The following is a 16,259-nucleotide window of genomic DNA, read 5'->3' on the forward strand; positions in this document are numbered from 1 at the left end:
GGTGTGTGCTAGGGTAAAGCTTGGGAATATAACAATGAAAAGATACAATTGCACTTAAGAGGCTTATGGGTTTTTTGCTATTTGAAGTACACTTTGATTTAATTAATCCACTCAGGCAAATTTAATGCTTGGTCAGTCATTTTATTTTCACACATGTCCAATTTTGATATTGTACATATAATTCTCTTTAAGAGAAGAGGAGGGCTGTCAAATTCCTCAGTATATAGATAGGTCAGTAAAGAAAATATTTTCTATCTAGAGAGTTCAAGGATGACTATTAAGAGAAATGGAGGAACCAGGACAGTTCTGCTAATAAAGTCATAATAATTCTCAGAGTGATGATTTAGTTGACATCTGATTGTGTGGTGATTTTGTTTGTTTGTTTCAATGTTAGCTTTTTTTAATGGAAACATTTTTAATGGGTTATGCCTTTTGATTTTTAGGAATTAAAATTAATAAAAAATCATATTAACATTACAAAAATGCACTTTATAAATTTAATTTTCTTATTCCATCATGTATTTATTGAGGGCCTTCCCTGTACCAGGTACTTTTTTGGTGGTACAGGTGCATTAGTGAATCAAACAACACAAATCCTTGCCTCATGTTGCTTATACTGGAATTCATTATTACATTATTACAGGAATTTCAGGAATTATTGCATTATTACAGGAATTATTATTCTGTAAGTTGAATGATCCCTGTAACCAGAATTAGAAGATAGGTTAGGAGTCCACTGACAATGTTTATAACCCACACTCCTAGGTTGAAAAGTTTGAATATTTTCATTTCCTTGCAAATGGATAAAAAGAAACTGAAGATTATTATTTTGAAATTTTAAAAGTTTTCCCTATGACCTAAATAATCAGGATCTTTAAAAAACACTTTTTAATAATTTTACTAAACTTTCTTTGAAACTTTCTTACATGTACTTCTGTGTGTGTGTGTGTGTGTGTGTGTGTGTGTGTGTGTGTGACTTCAGAAGATACACTTCCATTTGTGTTTCTCTGTATACTAATTTCTAATTAAAAAGCTCATTTCCTTCTAGGCCTGGTTAACTCCAAAACAAGTTTTAGTCCCCTTATAGATCAAGAGATTGATTTATTGTCCATTTGGACAGCAAACTCCAAGATTTCTGAACTTTATCCCAGTATTATGTCTTAGTCTTAGAATATATTAGTGAGCCTTTATTTACAGTAGTTCAGATGCCTTTGCTGAGCAACAAGTTAGTATTGTACTTTCAATTTTTACTCAGGATCACTATAAATATTTTTTTAAAAAGCATTTCTGAAGCTTTGCAAAACTGTAACTGCAGACGTTGTCCATAGAGGCAGGTGCAAAAGGTTTATTATCTTTGTATTTGCATGGATTTGCACATAGTATGTTTTTTCAATTAACTTTTTCCTCAAATTCCCTTTAAATTTACATTTATGTGACAGACTTCTTTTTACTGACAAGAGATATTTTATTCTCCTCACAAACTAGAATGCTTTTTATTATTGGATCATGCCAGAAAAAGCAGAATCATATTGCCAGTTATAGTAACCATATTAAATCCAGATGTCTGTTACCATTATTTCCACTCCACTCCTGTACATTGATTATTTTAATCTTTATTTTAGGCTGTCTTCTGTTCCTCTGTTTTGGTAGTCAAAGATACTAGTTATAGTAAGGTTTCTGAAGCATTCCTCATATTTTGCTTTAAAATTAGATTTTATAATCTAAATATACTATTCTAAACATCCTGCATCCAAACTTTGTTCTTTAGTCTGTGGTCACTTTTCTTTTGAATTAAAATTGAGTACAATCTGAATCTTACCAAGATTTTTTTAATATAATCACTTATGTTGAAACACCAAGATATTTTATATTTAAAATGTAAAGATAACCCAGGTTACTCTTGAACTTTGGGCTTTTAAGAAAAATTTCTCCTATGCTCTGGACAGAATAAAAGAATGGAACTCACTTTCTCTTCATTTTTTCTAATCAGTTCTACCATTAGGTAGTAGCATTTAACTTCCTCTTTATTGGTAGGACAAGATTGTATTGACAGGATCAAGAAGGAGATTAGTTCCCTCTGCAGTATAACCTCCTCAGAGGAATACAAACCCTCATTAAGATGGAAAACACTTAAAGCTGTAATTCAGAGGCACTGTATTGCCTGATCAGCTAAATAAAATAAATAATGACAAGGACCCTCTGGAATACAGGTTTAGCAGAGTTAAATGACTAAAAAGATTCACTTCTAAGGCCAGTCTTAACAATGTGATTTAAAACAAGGAAGCCCAATTTTTTTTTTTAAGAATAAGAAAAGTGAAAAAGTACAATAATAATGCATTACTAGCATACTAAATAATGAAAATCTCTTATAAGCAGACTTAATGAAGCAGCTCATAAGGTTAAAAAAATAAAATAAAATAAAAAGGAATTCAAGTCATTGCATGTTCCAAAACCTTACAATGTGCATGACAGAGTTTTAAGCATTACAGGCCAAAGGGATTACTATGCCAGCCGACCTTTCATCATCTGGTCATAAACAAAGGTCTTTAAGAGGATAATAGTAGTATATTGTAAAATTTAGAAGACTAATGAATGGAAATCCATCCAGTCTGCAGTTATTTTAATAATTTTCAAACCACCATATTGAAAAGAATTGAAGGTAGTTGTTAACCCACCCAAAAGTTTGTCTTTCAAATTCAAAAAGAATTGCTAATTCAGATGAGTGCATTCCATTCTTTCTGTAGTCTCTGAGTGGGTAACCTCAGGTTTCTGTGATGCCTGGAGTTGAAAGGGATTTTTTTTTTTTTTTTTGCTTTAGGGATTAGCATTACTTTTAGCTTTTTATAAATTAGTTTTACTTTCTTAAGGGAAAAATGAAAGAATTACCAATTCATAAGGAAAAGAAAAACTTAGTTTTTGGTTTAATTCCTAGATAGACTTAGTGATAAATTGCATAGCTAAAAGTCAGAATGATTTTATTCCCATTTCAACATATTACTGTTTATTTGAACAGATGCACAGACAAAGGTAAAGCAATCACTTCTCTATACCCCTGGTGAGATATAGAAAAGAGAGTGGCAAAATCCTACCTATTTATATGGAATATGGTACACATTATGTAAAACATGCAAAATTTTATAACGATGAATTTCTTGACATCTTTACATAATAAAATGCCAAATTCTACTCCATTAGGCTATTTAAAAATTCAATACCTTTAAATAAACAATGTCTAGATTATGGAAGAGCAATTTTAGCTCATTTGAAATCTAAAATTACAGATCATAACTAGAATTTAATTAAAGCCATAAATTAATACATCATTACTAAAGTGAGGATGTAAATCACTGAATAATGGAACTCTCATTCTTTTATTAAATTTGACTATATACTATATGTAGGTCATGAACATTCAAAGATGAAAATCCATATGCACGTGCATATAAGAAGATAATGCATTATATTATCCATATGTGTTTGAATAAGCTCTTCAAATTGAATACTTGAGTTTAACTGGTGTTCTTGAAAAGCTATACCTTTAGAATTATTTTTGCTATATCCAGGGATCTTCCTTGCCAAAAGTTACTATAAAATATAACATATATGTATATTTTTAGCAGTAGTCCTGAGTTTTCACACTATTGTTCCTTAAAGTAATCTTATTAGAAATGATCCTCATATTCTTGTCATTATTTGGCATGTTTGGGAACATAAGAAAACTGACCTTATATAAAAATTTATCATTACATTTCAACAGAATATTAAAGTCATCTCATTCCACTGAAATGTTATTATTTCTCCCATTGTGAGATACCAATTCTGTTTTATGTATGTTGGATAGTATTTTTTTCTTTTAGTAAAACTATAAAGCAATTTATAACAAGATTGAGTAATCAAGCCTATTGGATTAATCTTACAGTATCTCTGAACAGCAGATAGGTAAATTAAATCAGTCTGATCGTGAGTATACTTTTTAGCCCAATAAATAACACACACAAGCTGAAAACCTTAGTTTTCTGATTTTTTTAGTTTATAGTACATGTCTCAAAAGATATTAAACTGAATCACATTTAGTTGATTAAAATATAATCTTTATTGAAAACATTAAATTATATGGAGCAGATATGCTTTGAAAACCCATAATATGAAAACCTATATGATGAAAACTCATAATATGTAGTTACTCAGATCCCTTGCTTATAATAGCCTGAGATAAAATTATCCCATTTTATTTTTTTATTTAATTTTTTTATAAGAGCTTTTTTTTTAATTTTTATTTTTTTAGTTAGTTTGTTTGTTTATTTATTTATTTATTTATTTATTTATGGCTGCGTCGGGTCTTCGTTTCTGTGCGAGGGCTTTCTCTAGTTGCGGCGAGCAGGGGCCACTCTTCACTGCGGTGCGCGGGCCTCTCACTATCGCGGCCTCTCTTGTTGCGGAGCACGGGCTCCAGACGCGCAGGCTCAGTAGTTGTGGTGCACGGGCTTAGGTTGCTCCGCGGCATGTGGGATCTTCCCAGACCAGGGCTCGAACCCGTGTCGCTTGCATTGGCAGGCAGATTCTCAACCACTGCACCACCAGGGAATCCCTCCCATTTTAATTTTAATTTTATTTTCTATTTTTATTATTTATATTGTCCATTTTAAAATTTTATTTTGTTCAAAAGCATTTCAGTAAGTGGCAACAAAAATCCTAATGAATACTCTTCAATATGCAATTAGTTCTAATTAGGCTGTAGTGTGGTGTAACACAGAGAGCTTGGTTTTCAGTTTTACTTCAAGAGAAATGCCATTGAAAGCTTGCTCTGCTGCATGTTTATTCACCTTGAACCTCAGTCTTCTAAATAAGCAAATGGTGATAATAATATATACCACACTGTGTAGCTTGGAGGTAAAATAAGGAAATATTGGTAAAATGCTTGGCATATCAAACGAACTCAATAAATGTTTATTTTGTTGTGAAGGAAATAAGTATAGCATGTCATTTTCATCATCACTGTCTTCCCCCACCCCTCCACCTCCACCCTATAGGGTTTGGAGGGGCTTCAGATAAAGTTATCCCTAGAATATGACCTTCCAAAGGGGGAGGGGCAAGCCATTCAACTGTTGTTTCTATATTATTATTCTTTAAATTCAACAGTTGCAATAGTATGTAACACACTGTACTTGTTAATGAGAAGAGGATTTGTGTTTGACTTTCGCCGTGAACTCTCATTCATTTTGTCTATCTTTTGAAACCATGAATAATGGAACATAAATGAAAAGATTCCTAGTTTTCCACAATTGTGTGTGAGATCATGATAATACCTTATATTTTTACCTAAAGCTAGTACAGTAATTAATAATGATGCTTTCATATCCTTGTTCTTAACAATTTTTGAAGGTTAAAAAAGCAAAGTCCTTTGCTTTGATACTACTTGAACATGTCATTTATGATTATGATTTGGACAAAGAAACCATGACCTCAGAACTCCATTTCTCTCTTTTCTCAGCTATCAAAACCTTTGCCATCCTGAAGCATAGCTCAGATGCAAACTCCTTCGTAAAACATTCGTTTTTATTTCCACATCGAAGAAGTTTTCTTAATCTTGCCATCCATATCACATTAATTACAACTCAATTTAGTACTTAATTAATCATCATTTATTCATTCACTCAAACAATACTTATTAAGCAACTTTATTTCAGGCACTTTGCTAATTGTACTCAGCTGTCATTAAAATAGGAATGATTATTGTCCTCCTAAAACAAAGTTTATTTGGAGGCAGGGGAGATATGCAGGTAAATAGATAAAATATACAGATAAATATGCAGTGTAAATGTGCTATAATAGAAGAAGTAATGGCTTCATAAACTATGACCAGTCAACCTGGAAGGGACACAGAGGCTTTGTGGAGGAAGTCACAACCTAGGCTCAAGTTCAAAGATAGGGTAGGGTTAGGCAGGTGAAGGGATCCAAGTAGAAATCATGATTCAGGTGCAGTAAACTGCATAAGCAAAGATGCAGAGGATAGGGAGAAAGTGAGGTGAATTTGTGGAATACAGCTATGACTGAAACAGAGTTGATGTTTAGTTGATAATGGTGCTGGCATACACACGGTGGGGGATATGGATGAAGAGTTAAGCAAGGGAAGACAATTTTATAAATTTTCTTAGAGTTTGGATGTTATCCAGAGAGCAAAAGCATAATTATATAAGTGGGGTAAAACTGCTGTACGTTCACATTTATCTTTTTTAGTAAGATAACTTTTGCAGTTAAAAGAACAGATTGGAGGGAGTCACAGGGGTGATAGGATGACCAATTATGAAACTATTGTAGGAATTCAGTGAAGAGGCAACCGTGCGAGTGCTGGGGGTACAGAATGACCCAGTCAAGTAAAGTGGGTATGGAAGAAAGTGATAGATTTGATTCATAGTGTTACGTGAAGGGCGGGACCCCGTCCACGGCCCAAGAGTGGGCTCTTGTCTAACACTCGGAAATGAATTCTCCGAGGAGGCACACATGCTGACAAAGCAAGAGACCTGATTGGGAAGGGGCGTCCTAGCAGACAGCAGGAGTGTAAGAGAACCCAGAAAGACTGCTCTGCCACGAGGCTCGCAGTCTCGGGTTTTTTGGTGGTGGGGTTAGTTTCCGGATTGTCTCTGGCCAATCATTCTGACTCAGGGTCCTTCTGGGTGGCGCGCGCATCTCTCAGCCTAGAGGGATTCCAGCGCAAAGGATTCTGGGGGCTTGGAAGAACACATCGTCTCCTCCCTCCTTTTAGGCCCTCCAGAGAATTCTTCCAGGTTAGTTTTATCTGACATACTGTGGGCTGGCGTCTCCTCCCTCCTTTCAGCCCCTCCTGAATTCTCCCAGTTAGTTTTCAGCGGCGCATTGGGACCTCCTGTTGCAAGACAGCTCAGGCCAGCGGTTATCAGTGTGCTTGGCGGAGCTGGCGGTTTCGGTCAGTGGTTCCCTCACAACAGGAGGAAGAACGCCTAGAACTTGGGACTTGGAAGGCAGAGGAAAGTAGGATTTGGGTTTAAAGATTTGAGTGAATGGAAGTATCATTTTTTAAAAATATAAATTTATTTATTTATTTATTTTTGGCTGTGTTGGGTCTTCGTTTCTGTGCGAGGGCTTTCTCCAGTTGCGGCGAGCGGGGGCCACTCTTCATCGCGGTGCGCGGGCCTCTCACTGTCGCGGCCTCTCCCGTTAAGGAGCACAGGCTCCAGACGCGCAGGCGCAGTAGTTGTGGCTCACGGGCTTAGTTGCTCCGCGGCATGTGGGATCTTCCCAGACCAGGGCTTGAACCCATGTTCCCTGCATTGGCGGGCAGATTCCTAACCACTGCGCCACCAAGGAAGCTCGGAAGTATCATTTTTAAGATAAGGGACCAGAAAAAGAAACAAATGGAAGATTGTTGATTTTCAGTTGACAGAGGTATTGGTTTTTGACAGAGGGGACCATAGGCAGTGTGTCCCACCTTACACACGGCCTTCCTCAGTTAATTCTAAATTTCTGAGGACAGAAGTGGTATTTTTAGTGATACCTGTGGTTTACCTCCATCTCAAAACATATCAGAGTATTTTGCACATTGTAAAAATCAATAAGATTTACTCTTTTATGCTTGTTTTCTGTATTAAATAGGAATATAAACAATGAATAACTGTGGAAAAGCTATTAAAAATTTACATTTAAAATATATTTTAACTTTTCCATCATTCATTTACTTATACAATGTTATATTTAACAGTTATTTATTTCAGAGCTAGCATTTATTTCAACATATAATAAAATAATTACCATATATTATGTAATATATGATAATATAATATGTTATATATTTGAATAGAATTTGGGACCATTTTATACAATATACTTATTTTATAATAATAAAATGATTCTAATATTTATACTTAATAGAATAATATATTACATTTAATTATTTGGAAGAATGTGGCTTTTAAATGAATTCAATCACTTTGGGAATTGGAGGCTTTATTTTGATGATTCAAAGTTTTATATTTACAAATTTTAATATTAGTGATTATGAATGTTAAGGAGCTATTTTATAGAGCAGTGCAGTAGTTGCTGAAATCGAGAAATTTAGAGAATGGGTATATGACCTTGGCAAATCAGTCAGTTTTCCTTAGATTTTGTTCTAAGGAACTGAGAGAGAGAGAGAGAGAGAGAAAGAGAGATACTGACTAGAATATGTGGTAACATATAAACAATTGGAGAATCTAGTTGAAGGATATATGTGTGTACTGTACTAGTCTCTTAGCTCTTCTGTGGGTTTTACATTTTTCAAAATAAAAAAAAGAAATATATTTGACACAATTACTTATGAAACTTCTTTGCATTTGCAAGGTCCCAAGTGGATTTTATTCCCTAAGAAAATACTTTAGACATGTTAGCAATAAAAATCAGTCCAAATACAGACATAAAAGAAGAAATCATACAGCATGCAATGTTAATTATTTAACAAAAAGGAATCATTAGCATTGAAATACCAACTAGATATTGGATAATGAAATAATGTGGTCTAAATGATGAGCCTCCGTGATGTGACACACAATTCTAAAGGATAGTAAGTCTATATCAGTGATTCATAGTCTTCTTTTTACCTTTATAGTTTCAGGTATACTAGAAATTCAGTTTCAATATGATAGGACATATTTTATTTTATAAATTTCAGTAGTTTATGAATTTCAAATACACATGGTATGTCAGTATTTTAGATAAAAGTACTGCACTACCAGCCTGGAATAGGATTACAGAGAGCTAGTGAGGAAGAATAATTATATACTAGAATATATATGTATTATAATATTATGTGTATTTATGATGTATTTTATGTATTAGTGTATATTACTATATATGTAACATCTTCTTGGTGTGTTTTCTTCTGTACAGATTCTCAAGGCCATTGGGTATTTGCAAGTAATAATGTTGTATGAGTTGATAATGTTCTCACTAAATTTTATTTTATGAGAAAAAATTTGTTATGAGTAGGCCATATACTAAATATGTATTTTTAAACAGTAAGATAATTCACTATTTTTACTTCCTTTTAGTTTATGAAAAGAAAAACTTGATCAATACCACTTTTTAACATGAACTCAAGTTTTTTAACGTTTTGTTGTTTTTTGATCTTCAATCTCTTTTATTCTTCATAAAATACACTCTTACATGTTCTGGAAAATATTGTGCATTGACATTGTTATTTCCTTAGTTGTTCACTTAGGCACTTATCCAAGAATAGTAAATTCAAGATCATTGTGCATTATTCCTGCACTCCAGGGAGTGGAATTGATGAATTCACTTACTTAATCATTTTCACTTTCTTTCATTGTACCTCATGATTTCTTTTCCTAGCAATACTTCTAAGTTTAGCTGTTTACTTCAGTAGTGACCTCCAAATGTCCTCAAAGGAATTCTACTCATTACTTTTGTCATTGGTAATCTATATCATAAAGTTATCATATTATAAAGGCCATTCAGTAATAATTTTAAAATTCGTACTCATATACAAAGGTGATTCAAATGTGCATTTATTTGCTTTTGTGACAAACTAGGCTAATGAAGTCCTGTTGTTCCTGAATATTGAGCCTAATGGCCACTTGTCCTAAGGATCTTTGGCAGCCTAAATACATAAATATGTTAATGTATTTTAACACTACGTTTCTTCCTGTTTTGTACCTCTTCAAAGTTATTTCTCAAAGAAGGCTTCGGTAGAACTGTTGGGTATCATAGTTTGGTTTATTGTACATCCCTTTAAAAAGACCTTATAATATAATGATTTCAATAGATCCCCCAAATTAATTTAAACTTGAACAGGATTGTTATTCCCATGTGCTAATAAGCTGTTCTTTCAGAAAAACTTATTTCTGAACATAAGTGGGAACATGTATCCATATCAGAAGTTGAAGAAACAGAAATAATTAAAACCTAACACTAACATTTTTAGGTAGTTCCCCTGTACACAATTTAGGAAAATCTTTCCATTTTCTTATATGTTAATATTAGGGAATATGAGGACCATGAAACATCTTCAACATATTTGGTAAAGAAAATAATAAAAGCAGTTGTTCTGGGTAATTATATACGGAAAAATTACAGAATTTTAAAATAGGACCTTCAGTGTCATCTAGGTCAATCATATCCTACTTTCACAACATGCTGTGCCTTAACAAAGTCATGTACTTCACCACAAAGAGTAGGGTTTAATTTGATGGTATATAATTACATGATTTCCTATAAGTATGAAATATGCTTTGAAACACTCCTAATGTCCTTACATGCTATAGGTGCTATTCTACATGCTTTACGTAAGTATAACTTTTTGGTAACAATGATTAAATTGCTAGCTTGAATATATTTGATCAGCAGAATAAAAATGTGTGTTTCACAAAGATAAGAAATATTTATTAGCCATTGGGGGATTATACCATACCATCACACATAATAATAATTCTTAGTTTATGAATGAAAATGAAATACTGTTTTTAAGGTAAACGGTATTGCTTCCACATAAGAAAAACAATATGTAAAAAAATCTATTTTCTTCATCAGAACTGGAAGTTATGATCTGAATCATTTGACAGTGCTATATTTATACAAATAATTGTTGGGGATACAGGATCTTTTAACTCCTACTCCAAAGTATTTTTATTATATGATATTGTTCTTTCTTATGATAAATCATTGTTAAAACATCTTCACTTGTAAGATGTCCTATGTTGCTTACAGACGAAGGCATATTTTAATCATCACATTTTAAAATCACCACGTAAACAACTCATATGATTGGGGCAAATCAGATCATATGTGAGTATTTAACCTTTAATTGTGTAGAGGGTAAGACTGAATCTAATGACCTAGGTCAGCCATATTGTATCACTGTTTTGAGATAGTTTTTAGTGGCAAAATTGCTGTATACCTCTCATATTGAAATAGTTCAGGATTAAATTGTGAATTATAGGGTTATAACTAACAGCAAATTAAAATTATCAATCGCCATAACCAAACACCAGAGACAAATGGCAACTGTCATAGTTAAAATATTTTACTTAATACTGTGCATTTTGATGGCTTCCTAAAGAGATTTTGCTGACCCAAAATGCTCACAACCAAACTTTCTTGCTAGTCAGAATTTATATAATGCATGGTTCTATGTGTTATAAATAATAATTTTGAAAAAGTTTGGTGAGATGGAAAGTAAAATTGAAATTCAAATATTTGTAGAGTATTTTGCATAGCATATAAAACTGCATCAGTTGCTTTGTGTAAGGTCATTTGTACTATACCACATTGGGATGACACCTCTTTGTTACTTTGGTTTTGAATGCCTATAAAATTAATGTATGTGTTTTCATAGTTTATAATTTATATTGTTTTAGTTTGTGTACGTATATGAATTTTGTAGGTATGCCTATTTATCTTATGAATAAGACACAGATGTCCATTTAAATCTTTTAAATGTCCTAGAAATAATTTAATTATGATTCTGTTTAAATAATCAAGGAAGTTTGTCCCTAATATAGGAACAAATAGAATAATGAAAAAATAGAATAGAATAATGGAAAATAGAATAATGGAAATAGAACAGAATAATGGAAAAAATAACTGAGCAAAAATGCATACCTCCACTCCCACCCACCCCCACATCCATCCATCCACCCATCTAAATATATTGCTAGAAATAGATAAATGATAGAGGCATAGGTACACACACACACACACACACACACACACTTATTTATTTATTTGTTTATGTATTCTTAGACCCACAGTTTCATTCCATCTTAGTTTATCTATATTATGGAAATAACTACCTGAGTAATTTTAATCCATTTTAAAGCCTTTTTCTAATAAGTAAAGTAAACAATAAAATACATGTATTAAAATTTATAACACAATTTATTAAGTAAACATATTCAATATTTCTTTTGAAAGTGTCCAGTGTTATAAAACATTTAAGCTGAAAAAATAATTATGAGTCGACACTTCTGATAGTTGTTGCTCAGTGGGCTTTAATGGTCCACTGTATGATGCTGTCCTGACAAGGCTTGCTGTAACTCAGTGACTTATTTTCCAATAAATACAAAAAGAACCAAAGTATGAAAGATACACAGCTCTGACAAAAAGAAATCATTTCAGTTTACTTATTAATCATTTTGCTATTATCTGATTTAAAACACTGATATTAGATTTTTAAAAAAGGATTTGCCACTTCAGTACCTTAATTGCTAGAAAAGAATCTTCCAGGGGCTAACTAATTGCCTGTGTGTTTTGTCTAGGTGTTGAGGGAAAGCTAAGAGAATGAAGGCTCTAAGTCCCCAGTGGAAGCATGATATGGCGGAGCAGAGCTGGTGCTGAATTGTTCTCTCTGATGGCTCTATGGGAGTGGATAGCACTGAGTCTTCATTGCTGGGTTTTAGCAGTTGCTGCTGTTTCGGATCAGCATGCCACAAGCCCCTTCGACTGGCTCCTCTCTGATAAGGGACCCTTCCATCGTTCACAGGAATACACAGATTTTGTGGACAGAAGCCGGCAGGGATTTAGCACAAGATACAAGATATACAGGTATGAAGCAAAGGGAAAGCAATTACAGAGATATCTTCCTTGAAGGTGGTGGATAACTAAGTTGCTCTAAGGGAAGTTTCAGGTGGGAAAGGGTTATTATCAGAAGGGTTATTATTGACCGTTCACATGGTAATGTTTTCTGGTTATTTAAAAGTATTTCTTGTAGATGTAACTTCTTATGGAAAAACTGGATAATGGTGACCACAAGTGCAGAACTCCCAAATTCTTGACTGCTAAACTGCCGTAAAGCAAGTTTCAGTTAACTCTGAGGCTGAGTTTATCATTTTAAATACTCAAAATTTTAAAAGGAAATTTCTTGAATGGCCTTTCCTTTCTACCTTGTATCAGGGTTTGTTACCTTTTTTTAGCTTAAGTGGAAATGGTGTCTTCTACTAGTCACTGAGAAGTTGAGTCACCTCATCCTTTTTTACCTACAAGGTAATTGCACATTCAGAAGCTGGAGGAAATGGCCAGGGAATACAAAGGAAATGCAGATAAATAGGGGATGCGGTAGCAAAGGCCAAGAAAAAGGAGGAGGCTGAGATATATGGCCTTTAACTTCTACGGTTATTCTGTTTGAATCTAAATAAGTTACAGAAAAGGAGTCATACTCCACCCAAGCCTAGTGAATCCATTAAATAGAGGGGTATACAAGTGGTTGCCTGAATGGATTAGATTGCCTTGATCTATGCCATAAAGAATGTTTTATGAAGGTTTTCATTTTGGTTTGTTTCTTCATGATAGAAATGTACAGTTCCCAGTGATTGGTTTAGATGTATGCAGAAGCAAAACTTAGTTTTGTATTTGTGCCTGTATCTATGTAGATCCTGTTATATAAATATTTTGTTTTATATGTGCACCAGAGGGCACTGTGCTTCTGGTCTGTATGCCGTCTTTTATAAAGCATTGTGAGAAATGTATAAATCCTATCAGCCATGCATATTTACAGAAGAGACTGAGGGGTACTGAACACGTTCCATAAAGCATCACACAATTATTGCTCTGTGTGTGTGTGTGTGTGTGTTTAAATAAGAAATCCTTTAGTCCAGGTAGTCAGAGCCTGGTCACAAGTCTACAAAAAAGACATTCTACTTTTTTAAATGAAATGACAAATACTAAAGATTTCTTTCTGACATGCAGCAGGAAACAGTCAATATATTATGATTCCAGCTGTATTCAGTTTTACATGTGTTTGTGGGTTTAGCCAGCTTTCTTTCACAAATTGAGTGAAGCTACTTGAATTTCAGACTGTGCGAATGTCTTCTATTTCAGCATTCTTCAAGAGGATTTTTAACAGTCTGTCAAACAGACTGATGCCAGAGCATGTCTCCATGATCTATGGGCATCTCTGTTGGGAGGTCTGAGACGTTGTCTTGTGTGTGATTGTTGTGGTTCGGCTTATCGGTTGATCAGCTATGAGTTGCAAACATGGCTTGACATGTGTTTAGAGGTTCTAAGCTGAATGAAAGAGGCATTTTTTGGATCACCACAGTGGAAGGTAATGAAAAATAATGCCTTGGGATTTGTTTGCAAGGCTCATGCATTCCCTGTAGTTTTCATGGGACTCTATTCTTAAACATCTTCTGTAACCCTCTACTCCTCATCCTTCCTATGTCTTTACCTTTGTGGCTTGAATAAACGTGGATGGAAATTGTTTATTTATAAACAATGGAGTAAGATGTCCCTGTCCTCCTGCCTGGACCAGACTACAACTTATATAACCTTTGAAACATTGGCTAATGATGCTATGATCACTGATGGTTGCTATAAAATGGGCAATATAATATACTCATGAGGACTCTTTTGCCTTGGCACTGTGAGATATTTCATCTGTCCCACTAGTATTTCTCCAAATTTCAGAGAATGCTATCCACTTATCCATTTGATATAATGGATCTGAGTTCTTCCTGGTGAAGTTGACCTTATTTTTGAGATATTAGAACATCCCAAATCCAAGGATTAGAAAAGCTTCCTGGTTTTTGGCTTTATTTTTTTACTTTTGTTTTTAATATTTGTCTTAAAAATAATTATTAGAAACTTTATGTTTTCACAAATGTTTACTCTAGTTATATAATTGGTGAATATCTAAGACATATAGATGAAAAATTAGTATTTTTCCATATTAAGCACTAGATTTATTATTTCAAAAGACCACATAATTTTGAGAAGTGATCAGCCAAATTCTACTAGTGCTTATTATTACTGTCATAAGCTGCTTTATGCTAGGTATTGCATTGACATAATTTCTGAAATTCTTTAGTTACGAATGTAGAACATATTAAGCCTGTTAAAATAATTAGGTCAAATTTCTTTCAGTTGTCTGTTTTCATTTTATCTTCTTCAGTAACATATTTTTCTTTTCACTTCAAATACAGAACAGCAAGATCATAACAACTGAACATTACTAGAATCATAGTCAGGACTTAAAGAAAAAAAGTACCACTTTTTCTTGATAGGCTGCATTTTTGTCAACTGTCAAAGCTTATGTTTTAAATTGAAGTGTGTTATAAAGTATTTTTAGGTTTTATTCTGAAGCTACATTATGACATAAGAGGTGATTATTTTATGAGCAGATCATTGAATTGAAGGCCTAGAATGAGCTTGCTAACACTTAAATTTTTATTTGGTTAAATACTAAAAGTTGGATTTTCTGCTATCTTTTAACTAAAGATTGATAATGGAACTTAGGGTAGGCATTTTAAGTAAGTGTTCTCACTCTTAGAAAGTGGGCTATGCCTAGCGAAATTGTGCCCCATTTGAAGCATAGAATAGGAGCACACTTGGCCCCTTAATAAGCTGGAGCCTTGTGACTACAGTTATTATGTTCTTGAAACACCCTCAGACAGTATGCCTACCAGCAAATGCATAATTTTTTCCAGGCCGCAGAAATCCTCATTCTTTTAATAAGTTCTGGAGTTCTGGATGAGGGACACCCTTTTAGTAATCCAGACACCATTATCTTGAACCACAGATATTAATTCTAAGGTCAGATGGGTGGTGATTTTTATTCCCATAAAAGAGACATTTCACATATGTAAATCTTCAGATACGTTGCTAGAAAATAAAAGTCTTTTTTTTTTTTTGGCCTAACTTCTACCATTCTTTGCCTAACCACATGTGCAAGTGAATTATGGGGGAAATGATGATGCTTTTCTTACAACTTTTTAAAATAATATTAAGATATGTCATATTACTACCACTTAGCTTGCTTCTTCAATTTTTCAAAGCAAAATTTGAGTGAGAATAGGAAAAAATTGAAGTAAACACGATGCCTCATGGATCTTCCTGGTAATGTTCCCTGAGAAAAATTTTATTTAAAGAAAGACTTGGAAAGGATAAGTCAACCTAGAAAAAAATAAGTGTATGGACACTTCATGACAGGGGTTTAATGAAATAGTGTGTGGGGAAGAGGCGGGAGCTTTTGAGTAAATGGTTCTGGAATTTGGGTAGCCATATGAGAAAAACAGAAGTGAGATCTCTTTCCAGTACATAAATCTGCTTTATATGGAATAAGGATCTAAATAAGAAAGGCAAAAATATTAAGTTTCTAGAAGAAAACAGAGGAAAACACTTTCAGATATGTAAGGATTTCTTAGAATACAAGGTGTTAAACAACCAAAAACACCTGATCAGTTCAGGTATGTTAACATTAACGGGAGTGCAGCCACCAGCAGTATCCTGGATAAATC

General features: G+C 33.7%; 1 protein-coding gene across 5 annotated transcripts in view; it reads left to right on the forward strand.

Moving 5' to 3' along the window:
• The window catches only part of BRINP3 (BMP/retinoic acid inducible neural specific 3), a 683,233-nt gene that overhangs the window by 284,019 nt on the left and 382,955 nt on the right, over nucleotides 1-16,259 (forward strand). For 4 of the 5 annotated variants that reach the window (XM_082394506.1, XM_082394504.1, XM_082394507.1 and 1 more), the window contains exon 2: nucleotides 12,285-12,570. In XM_082394506.1, the coding sequence (XP_082250632.1) occupies nucleotides 12,335-12,570 (236 nt within the window). In that variant the 5' untranslated portion in view covers nucleotides 12,285-12,334. Of the gene's footprint in view, nucleotides 1-4,289; nucleotides 12,571-16,259 lie in introns of all 5 variants that reach the window. The other variant, XM_082394505.1, reaches the window with a different exon arrangement.

This window comes from Balaenoptera borealis (genome assembly GCF_965194805.1).
Source record: "Balaenoptera borealis genome assembly, chromosome: 1".
NCBI classification, from domain to species: domain Eukaryota; kingdom Metazoa; phylum Chordata; class Mammalia; order Artiodactyla; family Balaenopteridae; genus Balaenoptera; species Balaenoptera borealis.